The sequence below is a fragment of the Notothenia coriiceps genome, unplaced genomic scaffold (genome assembly GCF_000735185.1).
Source record: "Notothenia coriiceps isolate Sejong01 unplaced genomic scaffold, NC01 NC01_scaffold00002820, whole genome shotgun sequence".
Lineage (NCBI taxonomy): Eukaryota > Metazoa > Chordata > Actinopteri > Perciformes > Nototheniidae > Notothenia > Notothenia coriiceps.
In genome coordinates, this window is record NW_011335521.1 from 164,807 (window position 1) to 188,062 (window position 23,256).

The 23,256-nt window shown below is 37.9% G+C and overlaps 3 protein-coding genes across 3 annotated transcripts in view; 1 reads left to right on the forward strand and 2 right to left on the reverse strand.

Annotated features, from left to right (window-relative positions):
* The window catches only part of LOC104940875 (cGMP-dependent 3',5'-cyclic phosphodiesterase-like), an 11,016-nt gene extending 10,513 nt beyond the window's left edge, over window positions 1-503 (forward strand). Inside the window, exon 14 of the mRNA XM_010765881.1 lies at window positions 489-503. Within this exon, the coding sequence (XP_010764183.1) occupies window positions 489-503 (15 nt within the window). The remainder of the gene's footprint in view (window positions 1-488) is intronic.
* A 123-nt stretch (window positions 504-626) lies between these two features.
* Window positions 627-6,405, reverse strand: LOC104940876 (cullin-3-like). The gene is made up of 3 exons (XM_010765882.1): window positions 6,131-6,405; window positions 4,211-4,408; window positions 627-752 (listed from the first exon to the last, which is right to left on the reverse strand). Exons 1-3 carry the CDS (start codon window positions 6,191-6,193, stop codon window positions 627-629), a joined length of 387 nt encoding a protein of 128 aa, XP_010764184.1. The 5' UTR covers window positions 6,194-6,405.
* Window positions 6,406-10,130: 3,725 nt separating this feature from the next.
* Window positions 10,131-23,256, reverse strand: pde2a (phosphodiesterase 2A; the record flags this gene model as incomplete). Its single annotated transcript, XM_010765884.1, has 14 exons — window positions 10,131-11,644; window positions 13,438-13,544; window positions 13,654-13,692; window positions 14,920-15,032; window positions 16,233-16,332; window positions 16,452-16,526; window positions 17,052-17,099; window positions 17,616-17,703; window positions 17,789-17,911; window positions 19,459-19,529; window positions 19,658-19,780; window positions 19,889-19,966; window positions 22,098-22,210; window positions 23,175-23,256. Coding segments are annotated over 14 exons (1,395 nt in total), but the record flags the coding sequence as incomplete, so codon positions are not given.

The following is a 23,256-nucleotide window of genomic DNA, read 5'->3' on the forward strand; positions in this document are numbered from 1 at the left end:
CTGCTTCCCCATCAAAGATGAGAGCAATGGTAGCAACAATGACTTACACACACACAAACAAACACACACACACACACTCTTCCACCTAACATACAAAAAAGTCACACGTTCTTTTTTTCTATCTAATGTGTGTGTGTGTGTTTGTTTGTGTGTGTGTAAGTCATTGTTGCTACCATNAAAAATCTCCTGGGGGAGAATCCCCCCCAGACCCCCCGGCTGGGGTTGGGTTTTCAGCATGTGTGCCTTTTTATATACGTTAGTTCAGCTTTGATTCCATCATCTCATTAAACCTTTTTTAAAAGCATTATTTTGTTTGTTCAAAATGTTGGGTATTGACCAAGTAAAAAGTGGGTCCTGAGGCCTGACCAGTTGAGAACCACTGCTTTATATTATATTTTAAATAAACACATAGTGTTAGATGAATGTTGTTACTTCTTCAAATGTGCATGTTTACCTGAAGCTGCACCACTGTGGCATTCTCTCTTAAGCGAGAGCACACGTGAATGAAAAGCACCTCAAGTGTCACTGAAGCTTTTTCAAAAATAATGACCATTTATACGGTTATATTATTTATATGATGTGTTGTTCTCCTCAGTGATGTGTGCTGTTATTAAGCTGTGTCCGTGTCAGATACTCACCATATACATCAGGATGTCTCTGATCATCACCATCGCTGTTTGATGGTCATTCCAGGCCTGATTTAAGGTTTGAAGGAAGTTATTGTTTAGGGCGTTGAGGACATCTTCTCGTACCTTCAGGGAGACAAACACACATGCATGAGGCGGGCATTCTGCAACAAGTTCTGTACTGTTGGAGACGAAACACAACGCCTGACAGGGAACTCCAAAGCTTGTTTGAGAGTGGGAAGCTGACACATTTCTAAGTGTGATTCTTTGTTAATGCAGCCTTGTAGTGTGACTCCTCTTAGACACTTCATTATACATTATATCTACTAGTAAGGAAAAGCAGCTTGATGATAATCACACTGCAGTGTGACTCAGCATTGTACACGTCTCTGTAGAGTACATTTCTTAAGGGCACACCGCCCTCCTCTTCTTCTAGACCGAGATGATGAAGTATCCCCTCTGCTCTCACAAACACACAAGATCAAACCTCACACGCTAACAAACGTTTGCTCATAATGGATTATTCACAGCAAGATCAAACGTTGAGGTGTGAGATCGAAGTAAATGCATAAATCTGAATATGCCTTTGAATTAAAGTCTTATTAGGTGTTACTTATAATGAAAAGGTTACGATTGATTTTTGGTTCTGTAAGGATAAAGGTTTCAATTATTGCCAATTTCTAATGATGCTGGTCAAAATACAAATACATCTTTTGTTTAAAGAATGCTTTATGTATGCACAATTGACGTCAGCCCAGAGCCTTCACAGCTGTTATAATTCACAACACTTACAGACATATTTCTATTATCATCCCTGTACATTGCACATGGTCAAAGTGCTGTAACAGCCCATCCACAGGCTTCTAGAAATAACATTATCAAGAGAAAACTGTGCATATGCTTGTTGCCATGTTTTGATGTCACAGAAGGAACAGAGTGAGAAAAATTACTCATTATGCAGGACGTTTTGTAGAACCAAAGGGACTTGACAATTTGGCCGTTGATGAGCCGCAGTAGACTGATTTTAAGTTCCTCTTTAGATTAATTATTGTATGTCTTATATGACTCACCTCTTTTATGTTGGCTTCAAAATACACCTGCTGTTCTGACCGCATGCTCATTGTTCAGCAACAAATTGAGTTTAAAACCCAGTGTCCTAGTGCCAGTGTTTAAAGAAATGTTTTTTCTCCAAATACTTTTCTCTTAATTCCAGCAACTATACCGCCTTAATAATGTTTTTCAAACCCAGAAGTAGAGTTACTGCTGCATAGAAAGAAATCATTTTACAATTTCCAACAAGTTACTTCTTGAAAGTGACATCTGGATAATTATTAGAAAATAAAAAAACACTCAGGAGTCGGCTCTCTTCTTTGAACTGCTGCTTGTTGACATTTTCTGACTGCTAATTTACTAAGGCTGCCAAGTTGAGAGTGTCTATTTAATTGGGCTCTAAAACCATCTGGCTACTATTTAACAGCTGAGTGCTGAAATATTGCTCGCTGGTATCTGCGCGCTGAAAGCTGCACAGAAGCCAAAGTTAAAATGGCAATATTTATATGTAACAAAAACAAGTTACAGCTTGGGGAAACGTATCTCCCACTTCTCAGCAGAAAATTGAAATATCAATAGTTTCAACAGGATCAACATTGCATTGCCGTCTCTCGTGCGAATCTGCCACCGTGGAGGGGGGGGGCGAGGAGAGAACTGGACTGTATCCTGAAGAACCCCTGCCACCCTCTTCATGCAGAGCTAGTGAAGATGAGGAGCGTGTTCAGCCACAGACTCATCCCTCCTCAGACCTTTGCACAGTATACGGGCACTCCTTTGTGCCTGTAGCCATCAGGCTGCACAATAAGGCTTTAACCTTTCGTAAAAACTCATGCCTACCTTACGTTATGACTTCACCTTAATGTAAATAGTCGGACTCTCACTATATAATTGGTAGGTGTGTATATACATATATATATATAAAAAAACTTTCATTTTAACTTATACTGTCACTTCTATTTACAAATTATTCTCAAAATGTTGTAGCATTTCTTTATTTAAATTATTATTGTGTGAATTTGTATCTGTCCTATCTTGTGTTTCAACTTTGTTGCTGTTGTTGCCAAGACACCAGAATTTCCCTACGGGGATTAATAAAAGTTTATCTTAAATGTTGTCGTTTTTAAAACATAAAGCAGCCATTGAAAGACATGTTGCACTTGTGAAACACAAAGCAAAACCTGTTTTATGAAAGACTTCCAGACCGACGAAAAGCCACGTGAAGCTGAAAATCTAGAACTAAATTGACCCTACAAACAAATCTGGGCACTAATTTGCATGTCACGGAAATGGGGAATGTGTCTTAAGGAGGTCTGAGCGATCCTTCAAGACTTTTACGAGACAAAAGTAAAAACCACATGAAATTGCATTCACTTCATTTTACTCTCAAAAGGCCGCTCATGAAGAGAGAGCTCAAGTTTCCTGGTAGAACCTTTGTTTTGCAAAAGGGCCACACAGCCTAAGCCTTATGAATCTAAATATGAAGCTTATGAAAGATTCAGTTTAGCACCAAGAAGGTTACTGAAAGAGGCTGTCCATCTTAAATCCGGCTTCCAAATTCAATTAAAACTAACATATATGTTAATTTACCTGTTACTAAAGTAGCTATCCACATGAATACATTTCCTTGGTACCTCAAACTGTTCTATGATTTTAAAATGTTCTAATCCAGATCTAGTTTTAGATTTTCATACGAGTATCATTAAGACAAGTATATAATGATAATCTAATACACACTTGAGTGGAATAGTCATATCACTTAAATACAAGGCATAATTCCAATGTAACTCATTTTGCGATTAATGTGTAATTACTTGACTTTAAGAATCTCGCAAATTAACAATAGATGCACCTCTTAGTATTATAATTTCCTTTGTAAAGAAAAAGTAAAGAAGAACATTTTCTTGCTGAAGTTCTTCTGATTTCAAGGTCCCCTATTATACTGTTTTTCATTAATATATTACAGGTCTCAGATATATACAAAACATGTCTCTGAAGTGTTTGGCTCCGAATACCAAACAGATTATTGTAGCATCCCATAATCCCCTCTGTTTCAGCCCTGTTTCAAAAAGGGCTGATTCTCTGTCTGTTACTTTAGATGAAAATAAGGAGCCCCTCCCCACGCCCCTCTGAGAGATATTTGGTTAAAAAGAACACAATGGTGCTCTAGGAGGAGATTCAGGTGATAAGGGGGGGGGAGTTACCTTGGTTGGTGATTGGCTAATGGTTACACAACCCAAAACATCGTTATGACATCATAAAGTGGCCAAAATCTGATCAGCTCATTTTCAGACAGGTTTTTATATAAATGGATCAGGAGAAAAAGAGAGAGAATGTTTTTTCCTGAAACTTCCAGAATCTCTTTGCACAGAGGGGACACATGTTGATGTATAAAAGACATGACAAAGTGGATTTTGCATAATAGGTGACCTTTAAGGGCCCTAAAGGAATTCATAATGGGTTTACAACAGGAGGAATTATTTGTCCGTGTAATCCAAAAATATTAAATATAACCGTGCCATCGGTGTTATTCTTACTTTGTTGATAAGGTGTTCGGTGACGACCTCTCGCAGGCCAGTGTACAGCTTCTCTCCGTGTTTGTGTAGCACCATTGTGTAGGCGTTCCTGTACAGCTCCTCAAAGCTCAGGCCGCTGTTATTTTTCCTCTGAATCTCCTGGATGGCATTCTTCAGAAGGTCCCAGATATTGTTGACGTACTTCTCATCCATCGTCATCTACAAAAGACAGACAGTAATGGGTTGAATACAATGACAATCACTTATGATTATTATTATGACTAACAACACTTGGATCCTGAATAAAGCCTCGGTGTAGAACAGATTATAGCGAACAAGTGTGCTAAGCCTGAAGGACAGGTCAATGAGGAGAGTAAATCTAGCTTTCATCAAAACGGTCCCAACATGACAGCTCCAAGGACTGCCGTTAAAATGACAGCTCTCACCTTCAAATCATCAAAAGGAGATAATAGCTGTCTTTTACATAAACTCACATAGCAAAAGGGGGGAATTATACCTCTATTTTGAAGTCTTTAAAGTTGACACATTTTTTTCAAACAACCAACAAACCCCAAACCAGAGGAATCTTTGTCAGATCAACATCCTTGACTAGGACGATCAGAGTAATAATATGAAGAATTGATGCCAATATCTATACACTATGAGAAGTGTCGTTCATTTTATAGGTCAGTCAGTAAGTATTACAAAATATGAGGAACAGTTATGTAAATCATATGCATTTGCATATTTGTGCGATGACTCAACCAGGAGTTGCATTTCTGTATTCCCCAGTACTTTTCAAAGGGGATTTAAAACTAGTAGTTGCTGGTTAATTAGAAATGTAGGAGGCGGTTATTTTTTAATTGCCAGTAAGAGTGTGTAAAAAACATGTGGTTCTGCACAGTACAACAGTTGTTTTCCATTATAATTACATGATAGCTTCACACTTTTTTGGGGCATCCCTATAGCTAGTTGGTCTACCACAGCTAGCGAGGAGGGACAGTGTGTGTTCCTCAGCAGACAAGCCCAAACACACACATATCAAGATGCTGCTCAACCAGTAGGTCAGTCAGGACCGGGCCACATTCAACAGGCTCACATGGGTCCAAATATTCCTGTCTAATTACATACATAACTATGTGGTCACTGTCACACAAACTGAAATAACTCAATCACTAATAGATGAGTACTACAACCAGCATTTGGTTGATGTATGTCTCACACAGCCCACTCTCAGACAGACTTGATTTTCAATTTCAGCTAAATGAGGTCAGTTCATAAATGAGGTATATCAGTGACTTGCAGACAAAGGAAGGCCAGGTGGACGAGGAAAATAATCCTTAATCACAAATGTAACAGTTGAATAATAACAGTAACAAGGTTTACAACTAGCATTAATATACAAATTAATGCAACACCAGAACTAACGTTGGGTTAACTGATGCAGGTTGTTCTAGCATCCTGCTACAACTGTAGTACCGTTGCTGCTTGTTTCTTGCACACAGTTGGTAATCTAGCTGGCCCTTCACTGCACAAAAGACATTCAAATGTAAAGCTCGAACATAACGACGTCATGCATTTTATAGAGGAAGCCAAAACAATCAAAACAACAAGTGTCAAGAGTCAGGGCTAACGTTAGCATCGGCTATGTCGACAGAACCAATCTGCAAGCGAACGTTTGGGGAGTTAGGAGGCAGTTACACCTTAAAATACAATGAAAGTAATTGATTAAACTAAATATTAACACGGTGTAATCACCTAACTAAACAAACAAGAGTTGGGGAGGATTGACGATTTGTCGTCGGCACTTTGTTTACAGAAAGCAAGTCATAACTGCTGCTCAGCTGGTTAGCCTGTTAGCATTTAGCTGGCAGCCCAGACCACGGTGATCGAGTCAGCCCCTGGCGGGCGGGCAGAGCACCTACTGCGGGGAACACTTACAGGAAAGGCCCGTATCCTCATTTTGGTGTCCTTCTTGGTGCCGCCTTTGCTGAGATTGGACATGGTTGCCTCGTCCGTGGGCTCTGTATTCACATGAAAGTATTCTCCAGGGAGGGACAGGGGTGACTACTGGTTTATGGAGAAGCCAACGAGCTTTCACTCGACCTCGTAGCTCCGCGTCCCGGGCACCGCAAGTTTATTGTTGACAGCCAAACGCCAAATCCGATAGTTGTTCACACAGCAATGGCGGACTACCTGCAGTTCTCATTGCGCAGAGCTCACGTACTCAAAGTCACGCGAGAAAGTAATCATTTGGGTTCTCAACTTTACTTGCAACTGTATTTTAAATATATATGCTCCTTTTGTAACTGTAAGAATAGAACATTATTTTCTTTGATATAGTTCAGATATTTTGGGATGATTTTCAGTATTGGCTAACACAATGAGCAAAACAATCCTGTCCTAACAGAAAACTGAATTTGGAATGAGTAATTCTGTTATTTTAGCTCAATATTTCATCCTCAATATTTCTCCAGTGTGTATTAGTTTTCTAAAAATAAATACTGGAGGAAACTATACAAAAAACAAACATTTACTTACACCTTAATTCCTGATTGACCACTTTGGTGGGTAGGCCTACATACTTGCATCAACACAAAGTAGCCCTAAACTACCCTAAGTTCTCTTGACGCAGGATAGTCCTTTTCAGTATATTCTATTACTGTATTAAGATATGCATTGATTGCATCATTTAAATGTTGCAGGTGGAACTCATGTTAACTAGTATAATTTATTTAGGTCTACTGGTGCATTGCCTGTGATTTGGATGGATAAGTTAAAGTAGGCATCAATAATGTTCATGTAGGCCTCTACAACAACATACAAAGTAGGCCTAAACTACGTAAAAGTACTAGTTACGCAGAATAGCCCTTTATTGAGAATACCAAATATTCTATTATTGAATTAAGATTATTCACGCAATGATTGCATCATTTAAATGTTGCAGCTGTTGAAGGTGGAACTCATGTTAACCCCCACACTCTAATGTTGCATTGCCTGTGAATTCCAACAAAGAATGAAGAAAGTACATGAACACTATTTATGCCTTTTATTATTTATTTATTTATTAGAAGGGACCCTATAGCTTATTTATTATATTGCATTTTATTAGTGTTATAATTGTGTTTACATTTTAAAATGTTTAAGAATAATTTACATTATCACCAATATATTCAGCACAAAATATTAATATCAATTATTTTTAATAGTTATCAAATCAACATTATTCTGTTATCTGACAGAGATGGAAAAAGTACTCATATGGTTAATTTACTGATAAGAATATATCCGACAAAACATATTAATAATAACAGGGATGGAAAGTCACTAAGTATAAGTATATAACATAAACTGTAATCCACTTCAATTCTGATTATCTTGAATCTTTCTTCAGAACTCAATTTTAAGTAAACTATTCATACTACACTACAAATCTATCAAAGGTCAATATCATGCTTTTACCTCTCCGCATTTAGAATTAATATCTACCAATTACTTATTCAGATTACGCTGTTTCATACATAATTCAGATTTTCATACACATGTTTTGATGTCATTAGTGCAATATCCATGCAGAATGCTTCATGCAATGTCAAATGTATGTGTAATTTAATTTGACATCAGTTGCTTTGTTTGAAGAGCACAACACATTATATTCTTGGCAAAAACGCATGTACTCACTTGGGCCTCATCCTAAGGAAAGTGTCAGATACTGTACAAACAAGTTATTATAAGGTTTTTCATACGATATGCAGAATGTGGAGAAGAGATGTTGCTGTTTGCTGGGGGAGGGGGGAGTAATGGACTGTAGTGGATTTCTGCCCCAGGGCCTCCAGTGTGTTAATCCGGCCATGCTTATACAGTATCAGTATGTGGGACAGGCCAACAGGATCAACAAAGATGCCACTGTGATGATTAAATCAGTGTTGCAGAGCCCTAATGCCACAGTGTTTTCAGTACACATTCATAGGGAAGCAATATTGCAGAGTATGTTAAAGCTACATTTCATGTTGTGTTGTGTGCACTTTTAGAGACAGCAACCCAGAAGCCTTTCACCAGATTTATTCCAAGGAAGAAAAAAAAATCTCAAAATGTCATCCATTTGTCTTCTTGTCAAAAATGTCCTTACATCTGAAGAAAAATAAGACCACCAGCACTCAGATTTCAACAAATCAAATAAATAACAGATGACGGGATGTAGCTGTCCTTATAGTCATGTATACATTTCAGATTAAATGGGGATATTATTTGTGGTAGATTATCATATGTATAATCTAAATACACATGTGGTTCTCTTTCACCTCCTCTTTCTAATAGTCAAAGTTTGGGGTTGTTCAAAATGGCATGAAAAAAAAGAGAACAGGATGCAACCACTTTAAATACATTAAAAAATTGAATTCTCCCATTGTAATAATGAAGGACAATCAAGTAACATTTCTTTTAAAACTTTGATATTTACAGCAATTCTATTTTTGCCACTTTTAACAATTATGTCACAGGTTTTTATTACAATGACATTACTTCACATGTTAGAGTCCTGCTGTTCTGTCATGATGGGAAAGATTGTGTTCATAATTTCTTGATAATGTATCAGAAGAAAAGTTTTATAGAAACACAGCCCTCAACTTCACACCAACATTAGAGAACAAAAATAACTGTAGGTATGCCTGTTTATATCTTTGCAGCTTGGCCAGGAAGTAGACAATGTTTGCTTGGCACAGTTAGCCCTGACTCTCTATGACAAACAAAGAGGGGACGGATACACACTCAGTATAGAAAACTGTCTCTGGTCCGGACACTCAAAAGCATTTTAGGATTACATTTGTCACAGGCATTTGGATTTCTTCTTATGGAAACATCATGAACTAACACTTAAATGCCTTTGAAAACTCAGAGCTAAAAATAATTTAACAAGAGGCATAGGTATTTACATAGGAATCTATGCAACGTCACAGAGGCAGACACTTTGTATTGCACATTAAAAAGGCAGGTACATATGAAACAGTGGTTTAAAAAGAATAAAAGTGGGATAACCACATGTGAGTAAGAGAGAGTCTACAAACACATCTGTACGCCCTTTGAGAAATGTATCGTAAAAAAAGACCAAGGCAGATCAAACCATTGCATTCAATCGCACCGATGCATATCCCAAAGTAAGTGTATAACACATAAATCAAACCTCTTTGCTTACCAATTAACCCTCATCCCCAATGCACCCTCGTGAGACCCTTTGAAGAAAAAAAATATATTTATTAAAATCCTATGATAGCAATATTTTTGCTTTCATCTACCCTCACTTTCATTATGAACTGAAGTACACTGGAGGTTTGCATCTGCATCATCTATCAACACCAGCGTTTCTGTTTGATTTTCATTACCGCCAGTCCTCTCTCTCTTATCTGCTCACCCACTCAACCGTCCACTTCTTTGCTCTCTCATTCTCACCCCTCCACCGCACTGCCTACATGCAGTACTGTTTTCAGACGTTACTCTTTGTGTAACTATTGCGTGGTTGTTTTACCCCAACTCTGCAGCATTTCATATTTTAAATATTGTTAAGTAAAACTGAATATGGCATATTGTAACACAAAACCCCATGGCCTCCGTTCTATATGAGGCACAATCTGAGAACTTAACATTATTTGTATTTCTGGATGCAGCAATAGTGAACTGTTAATGCTTTCAGGACAGTCATTTCTGTGATGGCTACATCTCTAGTTCCTTCTTCTTAACTATTTTTTGGGTGCATTCATAACTGAAAATGCTGATGTGTCTGCCTAATAATTCACTGGTGGTGGTATATATAATTTTAAATAGAAAGAAGTGAACGTGACATCTGAGGTCTTTACACAGGTATTTCACAAATATACATCTTTTTGAGCATTGCGATCATTCATTCACCACATTGATACTCAAACTATGTCTATAACAAATATACAACATACATATTAAACAGACTCTTTATTTCAATTTTCATATATTAAAAGCTCTAAGAAAGGCAGCAGAGATGCGCAATAAGGCAGATCCATATGACACACTGAATGACACACTCCATATAACACGCTCTACTCTGGCACATTTACACTAACAGATGAGATGGATCTTTTAAAGGGCTTCGGTTGCTCACTATCTAAAGTGGTTTATGAGGAAGTCAGTAAACTAAAAGTAAAATGAAGTGAGATCGGTGCGAGAGAATAGGAAGGATGGCAGAGGGTGGGAAGGATGACAGAGAAAAATTAAGTGTTTTAGGTCCTGATCGACCTTTATTTGAGGTTTAGATGCACCCTTGATCCAGTGACATGCAGATTAAAGCACAGGGAGTGTGTGTTTAACGTTTTATGCATGAAGTTGGTGTTATGGCCAGGGATCTGTGACTCTGTCATTGATCAGTGATTGTCAATTTGTCCCTTACATTTTCCCAAAATTGTAGGACACATGAGGGTTATAACGCTGTGTGAGTAAATGAACTAAATCTCTGTCGTACAACATGGTGATGAATTAATTAAATATATTTTGAAGAGCTGAATACAAAAAGTGTGTGTGATGGTATAAAAAATGGAGTGCATTAATTTCTTAGCCATGGAGAAATCAACACTGACATAGAATAAAAGAATAATACATGAGGTGTCCATACAGCATGCATTCATAAGCATCAGGTGAGGGACTATGGCAGCTGCTTGTGTGTGAACAACGCTGAGCCATTGAAATCAAAATCAAGCCATTAGGAAACAGTTTACAGAAAGTATAGCACTTTATCTCACTGATACATGTTGAAGCAGTCTTTTCCATAAGAACTGTTTTTTGTCTGTTGTGTGTCGACACAGTATGCACATGTACATATGTTTGTCAGTGTGTGTGTGTGTGTGTGTTTTTACAATCTTAATCAGGACCAGTGCTCTATGAATGAACCTGTGACCTGTGTTTAAAAACTCATTTTTCCAGTAGAACTTCTGAAAAAGACAAAAGTCAACACCTTCTGCTTTCCTGAACCAGAGACACAAGCAACATGTGGCGTCTAATCACTGAACCGGCTCAGACGGATCCGCTCGTTTCAAATCACTCATCTGATTTAATTAGTTTGAAACTTGTTCTGTCCATTCTGCATGACCAGCTAAACATCTAGGTGATGGACAGCTGAGAGGTCCCTCCCTCTTGGGTCACTCCAAAGGTATCCTCGGCCTCTTACTGGACCACAGAGAACTTCAAGCTTCCCGCTGTCGTCACTGACCGCTCCCTCCTTCTTCTTCTTCCAGGCATCCGTTGATGCAGTGGTCGTCGCTCCCGAAAGCGCCCTGGGACTGCAGCAGCTCGTACTCCTGGTCCAGGAAGTCTAGGCTGTTGTTGCTAGGCAACCCACGGACGGAGAACTTGTGGGACACTTTGGTCCACTGCTCTCGATTTGCCGCCACTCTCATGTACAGCTCAGTGGCCTCAGGAAACAGTTCAGAGAGGAGCCTGGAGGACAGAGGGCAGTGTTGGCATGCGAGTACAAATATGATTATTGATATACAACGAAGTGTGGTTTTAACGTAATTACTTTACAAGAAAATATCTTTATCACACCCGTGTTAAGAATTTGGCCACGTCTTTACAGTCCCAATACAATTGATTTATACTTTTATTAAAACTAAAACACCACTGTGTTGTGATACACCTGTTATATATCGGAAAACAAGGAAACAGTTCAGAGAGGAGCCTGAATGACAGAGGGCATTGTTGGCATGTGAGTTAAAATAGGAGGCTTTGGGCTACTTTCAGAAGTTAGGTGTCCACGGGATATTTTACAAAAAAACATCTTTAGCGCACCAGGGCTAATTATTTTCCCAATTTTCGCCCTTACAGTCCCAAATAAAATGGATTTAAACAACTTATACCTACTAACTGTAACTCTATGTACTAACTACACCACTGTATATATTGTAGTACAATTTGCACACTTTTACTTCATATTTTAATGTTTATATAAACATCTATTTTACTTTATTTGATACTTTATCGCACATTTGTAAAAATGTTTTTAATTCAAAACGGTTTATTCTATTTTTTGTATCTTTCATTTTATTTCATATTAAAATCAAGCACATGTCATAAACCCAAGTACCTCGGGAAAACTAAGTATTTATTGTATTCTTCCTGAGCAGCTGGCACCTTGTATTGCAGCCTCTGTACGAGTGTGTGTGAATGAGTGAACGCTGAATTGTATATGCCATAAGACCGGAAAGAGCACTATATAAACGCAGTCCATTTAACGTCAATTCATATTCGGAAAAAGGTAAAAATGTAATTTTTTACATCCAGGAAGAAGGTTTTGTTTTTGGTTTAGTTTCTTGGTTTTGCTGAAAGGTTGTAGCATTTGCCAGTGAAGGAGCTCTTTACATTTTGGAGTAGATCCAAATTACGGGGTTATTTTTTAGGCTTTTCAAAGGTCTATGCTCTCAGAGTGCCCTTCTAGTTTGTATGATCCTTTTTTGACTCACTGGCTGTAGACTGTAGTCTGTCTTTGGTTGCTTATTTCAAGTGGCAAAGACTGATCTTACTCTAATGTCTTGCATATCTTATTTCTAACAGTGATCTATAGTGTACAGCACTAATTTAGTTAAACCTGTATTATCCAATTTGTGGCTACTTTGGGGAAGTGCATTAGGTCCCACATAAAACAATGTCACTTATCAAGTCAATATGGCGAACATGTTACAAAACAAAGCAGACAGCGAGCAAAATTATCATTAATTTGGAGTCTCTGGCCGCCTGCCTGGCTGAATGTCAGAACAATATTCATTCTCTTTTCAGGTCTTTCTTGCTTCACAGGGAAATATCTGTCTTCATCAACACGTCGGTGTGTCAGCTGTTTGATTGTGGCTGGGTGGAAAACAGTGAGTTTGTTTTTTCGAGAGCTGTAAAACTGTGGGGTCATAAAACCATAACAATGAGCTAAAGGAAGCTATGGTCTGTGAAGCTCAGGGAGAATAGTGCTTTTTATCAGTGGGTTTTTCATTGATCAGTTGTACAGTAAATCATTATCTTTATTTTGATTAGAGTAGCTTTAAATGATCAAAAACACATTTTCACTGAAGACAATCCAAATCCAGTTTAAAGTTATATATGTTCTTGTTGAAATGAGATTCATACTTTCAGTTATCTCCCTTTGTTCAATAATTTCAATGTTGGGACAAAGGTCAGTCCTTCCCCTGATACAAAGTAGTTTGAGATAAAAGGGTTCAGGGGAAGAGGTGGGATGTTATACGTACTTGTAAATTGGCATGGCGATATGTTCCATGAAGCTTATCTGTAGTTCGGGGATGTATGCTTTCTCTCGGTCCATCATCTCACTGGGCCTGTTCCCCATGGCTTTTTCCTGCACGCACAGACACGAGTAATGAGCCTTCTAATGTATAAAACACCAAGCACTTAAGAGTCTTATTAAATGATTTAACATTCAACAGGCCATGTACACTGGCACATACCAGATCTCCTTGAGAGAAGAACTCTTTGTAAATCAGCTCCTGTGAACACAAACAGAGAGACATCTGTTATTGTTAATATGGTTTCATATTCATGGTGACGTTGGTAAAGCTTAATTAAATATAGTTATGAATTGTCTCAGAATAAAGTAGCAAATATCAACTGGAATCCTCCTTAATTATATATTTTAGGGACAGACCAATTTTCCGTTTACATGTTTGTTTTTTAAAATAAACACAAGTATTCAATATTTGATCCAAATATAACCTTAATTTGACTTTGCTGAATCATTTTTCATTTCTCATCATCACATTTAATTATTTTGTGAAATTGCGTTTTTGTTAATCCCCAAGCATTTTCTGGCCATTGAGAAAATAAAGTACCAATTGAGACCAAAATAGACCAGAGCTTGTATTAAACAGTGTAAGAAATGTGCTTCCGTTTTGGGAGAAAGGATTATAGTGAATTTGCTGTACTGTAGGTGTTTGGAGATTTAGGGTTTAGGGTGTAGGATTTAGGACAAGGGTCAGGGGGTTTTGCTACTGGAAAGGCAGACAAAGATTAAGCATAATCCTAAAATGGAGTTTCACAGAATCGAGAATAAAGGGTACATAGACAGAGAGGTTGTTTCCAAAAATACAGCTAAGAATCTCTCATCCTTATCGTCACATAAATGCATCAATTTACTGTGTAGTAATTGGGAAATGGAGAATGTAAGGAATGCACTGCTGAAAATAGGATATGCAATAGCATTATAGAGTAATATACAGCATGAGTAATAGTGACAGGATATAAATGCTCTGAAACTGCATTACAGCAGTCCTTTCACTTCATCAACACTTTCTTTGTATGAACTTGCAACAAACTGTTTGAAATGACAGAGCAATTCGCAAGTTGTGATACATTGATTACTAAATATTAATCATTGTTCACATTAAAAGGATAATTGAACTAAAACAACAACAATCTCTGGACTGAGACAAATACAGTACATGAGTGTACAAACGGCTGAATATTTGTAAAAGTGTGTAGCACAAAGCACATACAAGGCTGTTCACAGGATAGGACCAAAACTCTGCCTTCTGATTCATATATTGTTTTCTTTTACATAAACAGGACTCTCTAAAGTTATGATAGATGGACGTATGCAAAAAAATCATCTGTTTGTGTTAAAGTTCATCAACAACACACTCAGCTATATGTGCGGTTACATATGTCATTATAATTTAAAATATAGACATTGGTGTGGACAGAGACTATAAACTGACAGCAATCTTGCGAGTGGTTTTCCAGCCCTTAGTTTGGTCTGACAGGTCACACGATGTCATCAAGAGGCACAGCAGCATGGAGCGGTGGTTGCGGTTTTTTGGATCGTATCCATCTGAAACACACACATGCAAAATAGTTACTCTATTTTAACGGCATTAACAGACATACATTTTAACTAGGCAAGGCAAGGCAATTTTATTTATATAGCACTTTTCAGCACGTGGCGATTCAAAGTGCTTTACAAAATAAAAACAAAAGACATTTAAGAACAAATACAGCATAAATACCTTATTAAATGGCATTTAAAAACAGGCATAAAAAGCAAAGATAATGAAATAAAATAAATAAATAAACACAGCAGGTACAGAATACATGACTAAAAGGCATACTGTATTAACATGAAAGCTTTTGGAAGAACTTATGAAAGCCACTGGTAATAACTCTAGAGTTCATCATACCTCAGTAGGATTTAAGACATTTAACTGATTAATATTTATTTTTTCAAAACTGATTGCATTTTAATGTACTCAAAAATGTACCACATCGAATGTTAGGTCAAGGCAATTTGTGGATTTGGTAGGGAGAAATTATACTTCAATGGTATCTTAATACTGTATATTTCCATTCTGTGTTGGGTTAAACAATTTTTCATCCATAATCGACAAGTGACACACTGGGGTGCAAGGCATTCAGTAAGTCATTTAGAAGCTTTTTAGTTACTTAACAGCACACGATGATTCAACAGAAGAGACTTTCACTCAGGATAACTTATAATTGTTTGCATTCAGGCGTAGCAAACTGCTGGCCAGGAGGTTACAGCCAATTATTTTATGTAAGAGTGCAGTAAGCAAGTGCCTTTTCAAAAGGGTAAATAGTCCAATAAAAATATAGGATTACTAAGACTGTTAGTGATGAATGCTGCAAGTTTGACCCTCAGATCCAGGAAAAATAAAACTGAAAAACTAGAGTCATTATGAGCCTTTTGTGTTGGGTCGACTAGGGAGCCAGCAGAGGAAATTGGTTTATAATGTCACAGTCCGTCTTGTTTTATTTGCGTCAAAATGGACTTATATTGATTTACTTGTGTAATCCAAAAACGATTACAATTGTTGTTATTCTACTTGTTTGCTAACATGTATTTAATTGGCATTTTTTCACCTAAGAAATCAGCCCATATTTTTTGAGGAGAAATTGAAAAATCTTGCTTTGTTGTCACCAAAAATGTGAACAAAGCCTCCCTTTGCTTTTCATGGTTGTGAGTTGAAAGCAAAAGTAGAGATGTGTCTGTGCATACTGAACTACTGAGGCGTACCATCAGCCATCTTCTGCAAGTCCTTGAAAATGCGTAGGTGGTGAGCCAGGTCTGTAGCCAGAATGATGTCTCTGATCAAATCCAGCATTCGTGTATAATCCTAAAAAAAACATCAACATTCACTTAAGCTTACACATAGCTGGATAGCAGAATCAAGAACATTTTAATTATAATTAAGAGACATTTGTTAATTGCGAATGTCAGATTTGAATAGCTTACCTTCCTGTTGAACTTCTCAAAGATGTTGCAGCCGTGAGTGTTCAGGATGGCGATGGCCTGGGCAAAGTGATGTCTCTGTGAGGCACATAATAAAGCATGATGGGGAAAGTAAGTACATTTAAAATCGCTGCTTCTGAAGGAATGTTAAGTCAGGTTGCAATACAACAAGCAAAACCAGTTTACATGCCTCCCAGTGCCTCATCACTGCTGCATGGAAATCAAGTTTGAGTTTGGCCACTAGGTGTCGTATCAGCACAAAACAATATTAGTAGATCACACATACTGAAGTTCATCAACATGGAAGCAACAAACAAATATAGGACAATTCTACAAAGGTTAATTCTACATATTGCACAATTGAATGCGCTCATTAGAAGTGAGGTCATATTAAGTGTATTGTTGACTGCTTTTTATTCAGAGGTGATTCTCATATTCTGATTTCCTCATTTGTGTAAATGGGAAGGACCAAAAAAACACCTCTCAACTTAATATATTCATGACCTTTCACAATACATTTGTATACAGGCACATCATGTTGTTTGAGCTCTGTTTCCAGTCAGCTCTCCCACATCCCTGTGATGTAACTGGTTGTGAGTTTACCTCCATCACAGATCCCTCTGAGCTGTAGAGAGCAGCCAGCACCGATTGCTGAAAATGGAAACAGATAGACAAATGAAACACTATCCTTTCAGTATACACATTATATTGATTCAAATGAAACAACATCCTTTGATAACATCCTTTAACTCTACTTGTCAGCTTAAATATGAAAGATTGAAAAAGAAAAATCATAAAAGAAGCTGCTGAAACGATGACCTTTGTTGCATAATAAGAGCTGGTATGTGCGTCATTTAGGTGCTGGAGGGTTAAACATGATTACAGAGGAGCAGTGCGAACTGTTTTTATAACACAATGACATTTAGTATCTCACTGGGGCGAATTCACAGACTGAGAGACGCTGACGTGACGATGATCATTTGTTGATATTAAAAGCCTGAGCTTAAAACATTTACATTTGTAGTCGCCCTTTTTTATGTTGCAGGTAAAGTGATGCTCTGCTACACTTCCTATTAAGGAGGTTCATTACCCCTTTCCCCTTTTTATCATTTTCAACGCTTCATTGTAAGCCCTCTACAAAGGCTAAAACATAATTTCTGCTCTTACTGAGGCGACTTGGAAAGAATTGTTGGTGCCACGGTGATCCAAGTCATGGCACATACAGGACACAAAGAGAGCAAGAATCTCTATTTCCCTAAAAAAAAGAGAAGAGAGAAGGAGGGTTAACGATCAAAACAACTGCGTTTTGCTACTTCTGTAACCAAGCGTTTTACACCTACTCGAGGTAGTTGGATAGCCCTAGGTTTTTGTAGAGCAGGTAGCAGAAGTGTGAGACAGAGAAGGCGTGCATCCAGTTGTGGTAGGGGGGGTCCCTGTAGCCTTTCTTCACCATCAAACAGAACCTGACACCAAAGCAGGAGTTTTATTATCAAATACAACACAGCATGCCACATCTAGCACATTTTGGTTCTATTTAATACTTTCAATTTAAACAAATGTATAACTTTGCTGAAATGCTGAATCGCAGCACCGGGAAATGTTCCTACCTCCCAACACAAGGAGTGATTTTGACTTGAAGTTAACTGTATATTAAAATAATGGGTACCACTTTACAATAAGACTACCCTTATACAGGATTCATAAAGGGTTTATAATTAGGTTATTAATTAGGTTGTAAACACTTTATTAATCATTAAGATCCATTTATAAACCAGTTCTAACATAGTTTTCATACATCAGCCAAACGGCTCGCTGCACCCGCACTGCGAGGGGGACCCAAGTTCCCATCAGCAAAAACACGTGGGTTTGCTATCCTGGCTCCAAAATGGTGGAATGAGCTCCCCATTGACATCAGGACAGCAGAAAGCTTACACATCTTCCGGCGCAGACTGAAAACTCATCTCTTTCGACTCCACTTCGAGCAATACAATTATTAACAAAGCACTTAACAAAGGACTGGCTTAACTAAAGCCAGTTGAGTAGCACTTGAAATGTTTTTTCTCTATGAAACCTGATGTACTTATATGATTCTGTTTTCTTCAAGTTTGTATTTTGTTGGTCGAATGTACTTATTGTAAGTCGCTTTGGATAAAAGCGTCAGATAAATGCAATTTAATGTAATAATGTAATGTAACATCAACACAGGCTCACTATTTGGCAAGATGACTAGCCTTCTATTGGCTACTTAGTGAGAATCAACTCAGTGAGCAACAGATACCAAGGATGCTTGCTGATGAAGAAGATGAAGTAAGCTAAGTAGCCAATATAAGGCTTAGCAGTACAGATACATGTGGGCTCACTATTTGGCAAGCAACCGCTCACAGTTGCCCTGTTTATCTCATGTCTTATAAAAGCTTAGTAATGATTTATAAAGTGTTCACAACCTAATTAATAAGTGAATTACAAACTATTCGTAAACCTTTTATAAGGGTAGTCTTATTATAAAGTGGTACCAAAGAATTTATAGCTCTACTGATCAATTCTGACCAAAATATTCAGCCGTTCTGAACAAATGTTGATTTTAATCTAATGTATTATGTCAACAGATTACACATAATTGTATTAAGTTTGTGGAAAGCAATAATATTAAGTTGACCCTAATATTATAATAAATTAGAATTACTTATTAGGTAGAGCTTCACTGTGATGAGACACTCCGTGTAATCACTCAGTACGAACTCCTAATTCTTACATCTTGTATGCTTCACTGCAATCGGGATGATTACACCAATGATAATTAGAATACATCAAACCTAAAAGCACTTAACTTTAACAATCTAGAAAGAAGTTTGTGTGATATAATGATGGAAAATGAGGACCTAGTACAAAACAAAAACTGGAAGTATTCTTAATAAATAATGAGGTAAGATAACATTTGAAAGCAACTGGAGGACACACTCATACACACAGAATCTTAAATTGTGTCAATGAATTGATGGAGTTGTCAGACCTGGCCAGAGTGTTCAGGTCAATCTTGTATGTGTTGATGAAACCCATGTCTTCAAACATGCTGAGGATGCCCTGCAGACACACACACAACAGGATCAGTCAAATGTTTCTGTTTCTTTGAGCTTCCTCCACTCTGTGTATCTAATCTCTCGTTGTCTCTCTTTTTTCTATCACATCTTCTCTAAACCTCTGTCTCTTACCAGTGGCGTGGTGTCATCAGGGAGTGAGCGAGGTGTGTACGTGAACTCGGCAAAGCACGGGTGGAACTCCAGCACGGGTTCAACCCCCGTCACCAGCAGCTTAGTAACCTCTTCCTCTGAAACCTGCAACATACACATACTGAATCATATTGGGTAAATAATACGGACAGTGTCAGTAAATAAAACACGCCTCTGAGCGAGAGTAAGTGAGATGCACAATAGTGATTTTACCTTCATATGGTACATCATCATCTCATTGGCCAGGTGGGACCTGAACTGAGCTTCATGGACTCTCTTGTAGAGCAGAGACTAAAGAAGCAAACAATTTGATAATAAACCAACAGTTATGTCACATATTACAGGCGATGTACAGTTTAGATACAGCAAGCAAGAACTCTAATCATTTTTTCTCAATTTTGAAAGATAGCACTGGGTAGACTCGGTCTTTGGCATTCATAAGAGCATGATTTATACTTTGTCACTAATTTTTCAAATATTTGTAAGAATATCTTCAGAAAAGCAGCGGTCAAAACGTTGTCTCCTGCTTATTATAGATAATCCAGCTGAACCTTTAGATACCGGTCACAGCATACTGTACACCATTGATTAATAATATATATATTAACGAGCTGCCTTGAAGGCAATACGCTTTCATATGAAATATCTTTACAGTTTATAGATAAACCAGTGAGTATCTGCAGTTATTCAGAGGACACTGCAAGAGCTGCTAAATATGAAGGTGGAACAGAAATGCTCATCACTGCTGTACTATGACTATCAGCTCTTCTTTTCCTACCATCCTTCTTTCCTTACTTCCTTTCCTCCAGACTTCCTTCCCTCCTTGATTTCTCTATGGTCTCTTCTTTATCTCTATATTTAATGCAGTGCCCTTCTTTTGGCACATTATGTGAAAGCAGATGTAAATCCTTTAAATTACTCAAATCAAGAGTGACTGCTTATCGGCATTCTTTAAAAGCAAGATAAATAAATCCAGTTGAATCATTTTTAAATCAACATTTCCACTACGTTCTGGTAAAAAATGCAGTAATGACAATATGATGAAAACGTTTTATCGGCAAACACGCTTAACAGCGAATGAAAACATGTGTTTTAATCAAGATAATAAATATTGGATAATTGTGATACTCGCAAAGGATAACAAATCAATGCAAACTTTAAAAAACGTATCATGACAGCCCATCTTCATCATCGTCTTCATGGCCTGCATACACCAGCGTGTCTGAATGTGTGTTAATGGGTTTGCAGCAGTCAGTGCCTCTGAACTACGCCATAAAAGCCACTCAGCTCCATCACAGACTGAATCTCTTAACATTTCCCCGGAGGCTTTGCTCTGCTCCGCCTTGAATGAGCGTTTTTCTCCCACTGAACTGATCCCATTTTCCCAGACAGGATTGATCTCTCTGACAGCACTAACAAAGGACCTATAACTCTTTTAAGGAGAAAGGGACTCTTAGTACACTAGTGTGAAAGCCTATTGTAGAAACTTTTCTTTAATTCCTCTCGCACAGTCACATTTAGTTAAGGGTTACTATTGTGTAACTTGCAGAGATTACAATACTATACATTACATTGTTTTTGTGAGCTATTTATCAAAACCAACCGGAGATAATGAGCTAGGACTGTTTACAATGAGTATCAAGAAGAATGTGTAACTTAGTGTAACGGAGGTGATCTCTGGGCCCATAGATCTCGGCCTCCGTTACGGGTAATATAGCACTAAAAACATTGCACAGGAAGCATGGGAATATATGTAATTTATGTAACTAGTTGTCTGTCTCTGTTTCCTGGTTTTATTCTGAAAGTGTTCCCCTTTCCCCATGTCTGCTGCTGGATTGTGTGCACCTGGTGCCCTGTGTTGTCTCCTCCCCCCCACCTGTGTCTTGTTAGTCTGTGTGTGTATTTAGGGACTGTTTTCTTGTTGGGCTGGTAGTGTGATGTAAAATCCTTGTGGTTGGTGACGGTGTGCACATGTTTAGCAGGATTGAGGTTGTGAATCATTGTGTCTGATTTAATAAATGCCCACACCGGGTTATAATTTTGGACGTTCTGCCTCTGCCTCCTTGCTTGGTCGGGCCGCTCAATTGTCAGCTTCACACTTAGAAATGCTGCATTAATTCACTTTTAAATTGCTGAGATAATAAAAAAAAGTGATAGAAGCTGTCTTCCATGAACTCAGATGTTTAGGTTGTTAATTAATATGTAAATGTGTAGTATATGTACTCAATGCTTAATAAGCTTGCTTAACAGCATGACTTATCTGTTTCCTCATATAAAAAACAAGTGAAAGGCAGCATATGACTTTAATGCAAACTATTTAATGCCTTGTCCATGACCTGATGTCGTTGCCTATTGAACAAGCCGGAGCAGTAAATGTAAAATGAATACAGTGTCAGTTCTTTCAGCCGGAGAAGAGACTTACATGAGCGAGGCTGATACCACAGTAGATGGAGAAAGCCATGGCAAGGTCCTCGTCGAAGCGGTTGAACCACGGCCCGTTCATTTTATTCACCAACTCAGCGACTCCAATCACCTCTAAAAGATGAGGATTCAAAGAAAAGAGAAGAGGTACAGATGAAGAGGAAAATAAAGGTGGGACGTGCAGTGAGGTTGTGAATTGAGAGAGTTGATGATGAAGAGAGTGGAAAATAAGGCAAGGAATTCAAAAGTGCAGAACAGACGTTGAATAAAATAGAGCCACTCATTTAAATTGATTAGACACTGCAGCTGAATTGCACAAAAGAAAAATCTGAACTTAGATACAGCAAGAAGTCGGGAGCACGAAAGTCAGGAGCGTGACCAAAGAGTTTTCTAAAGATGTCTAAGTATGGAAACGTATAGAACTGAGGATAGTTGCCTCTTCAGCACTTTAACATTTAGGAGCAAAGAAAGTTATGTAACAACTCTTTGTGCTATTCTGAGAGAGAGAGCCTTTGTGGAAATGTAGCATCGTTTTTAAAAGGAAGAGGAGGAATGTACTGTAGAGGAGCAAATACCGAATCTGATATGATATTATCAGCAGCCTCACACTTTCATTATTAGGGCTCAATTGGACTCCTCGGGGGTAACTGGGCAGATAACTCCAATTAAAGATAACAGATGTTGCCAAATGTTGTAAAAGAACAGTAGAAAAGGATTTAGTTATGATGTACCGAGTTGCTTGAAAAGACTGTCCGAGAGTAGCTGAATGTTTTTTATATTGAACTTTTAACCTAGAATAATAACATTTTGGCATTTCAAAATGTTAACTACAACCTACCTATATATTTATGTCTTTTCTGATTATTTGGATACTTATGATTTGTACTCTGTTTGCATGTTTTAACTTCTTTTCCTTGACATTTTGTGTCCACACGTTCCCAATTAATGGTATTGCTTAAATTAGTTTTACAGATTTACAGATATTCCAATTTGATGACAAAGTTTAGATACTTTTTTGTATGTTAGGTGGAAGTGTGTGTGTGTGTTTGTTTGTATGTGTATAAGTCATTGTTGCTACCATTGCTCTCATCTTTGATGGGGAAGCAGAGGATGTTGCGAGTCTTGAAGCCGGTGCTGTCGTCCACACCGCGGTAGAAGAG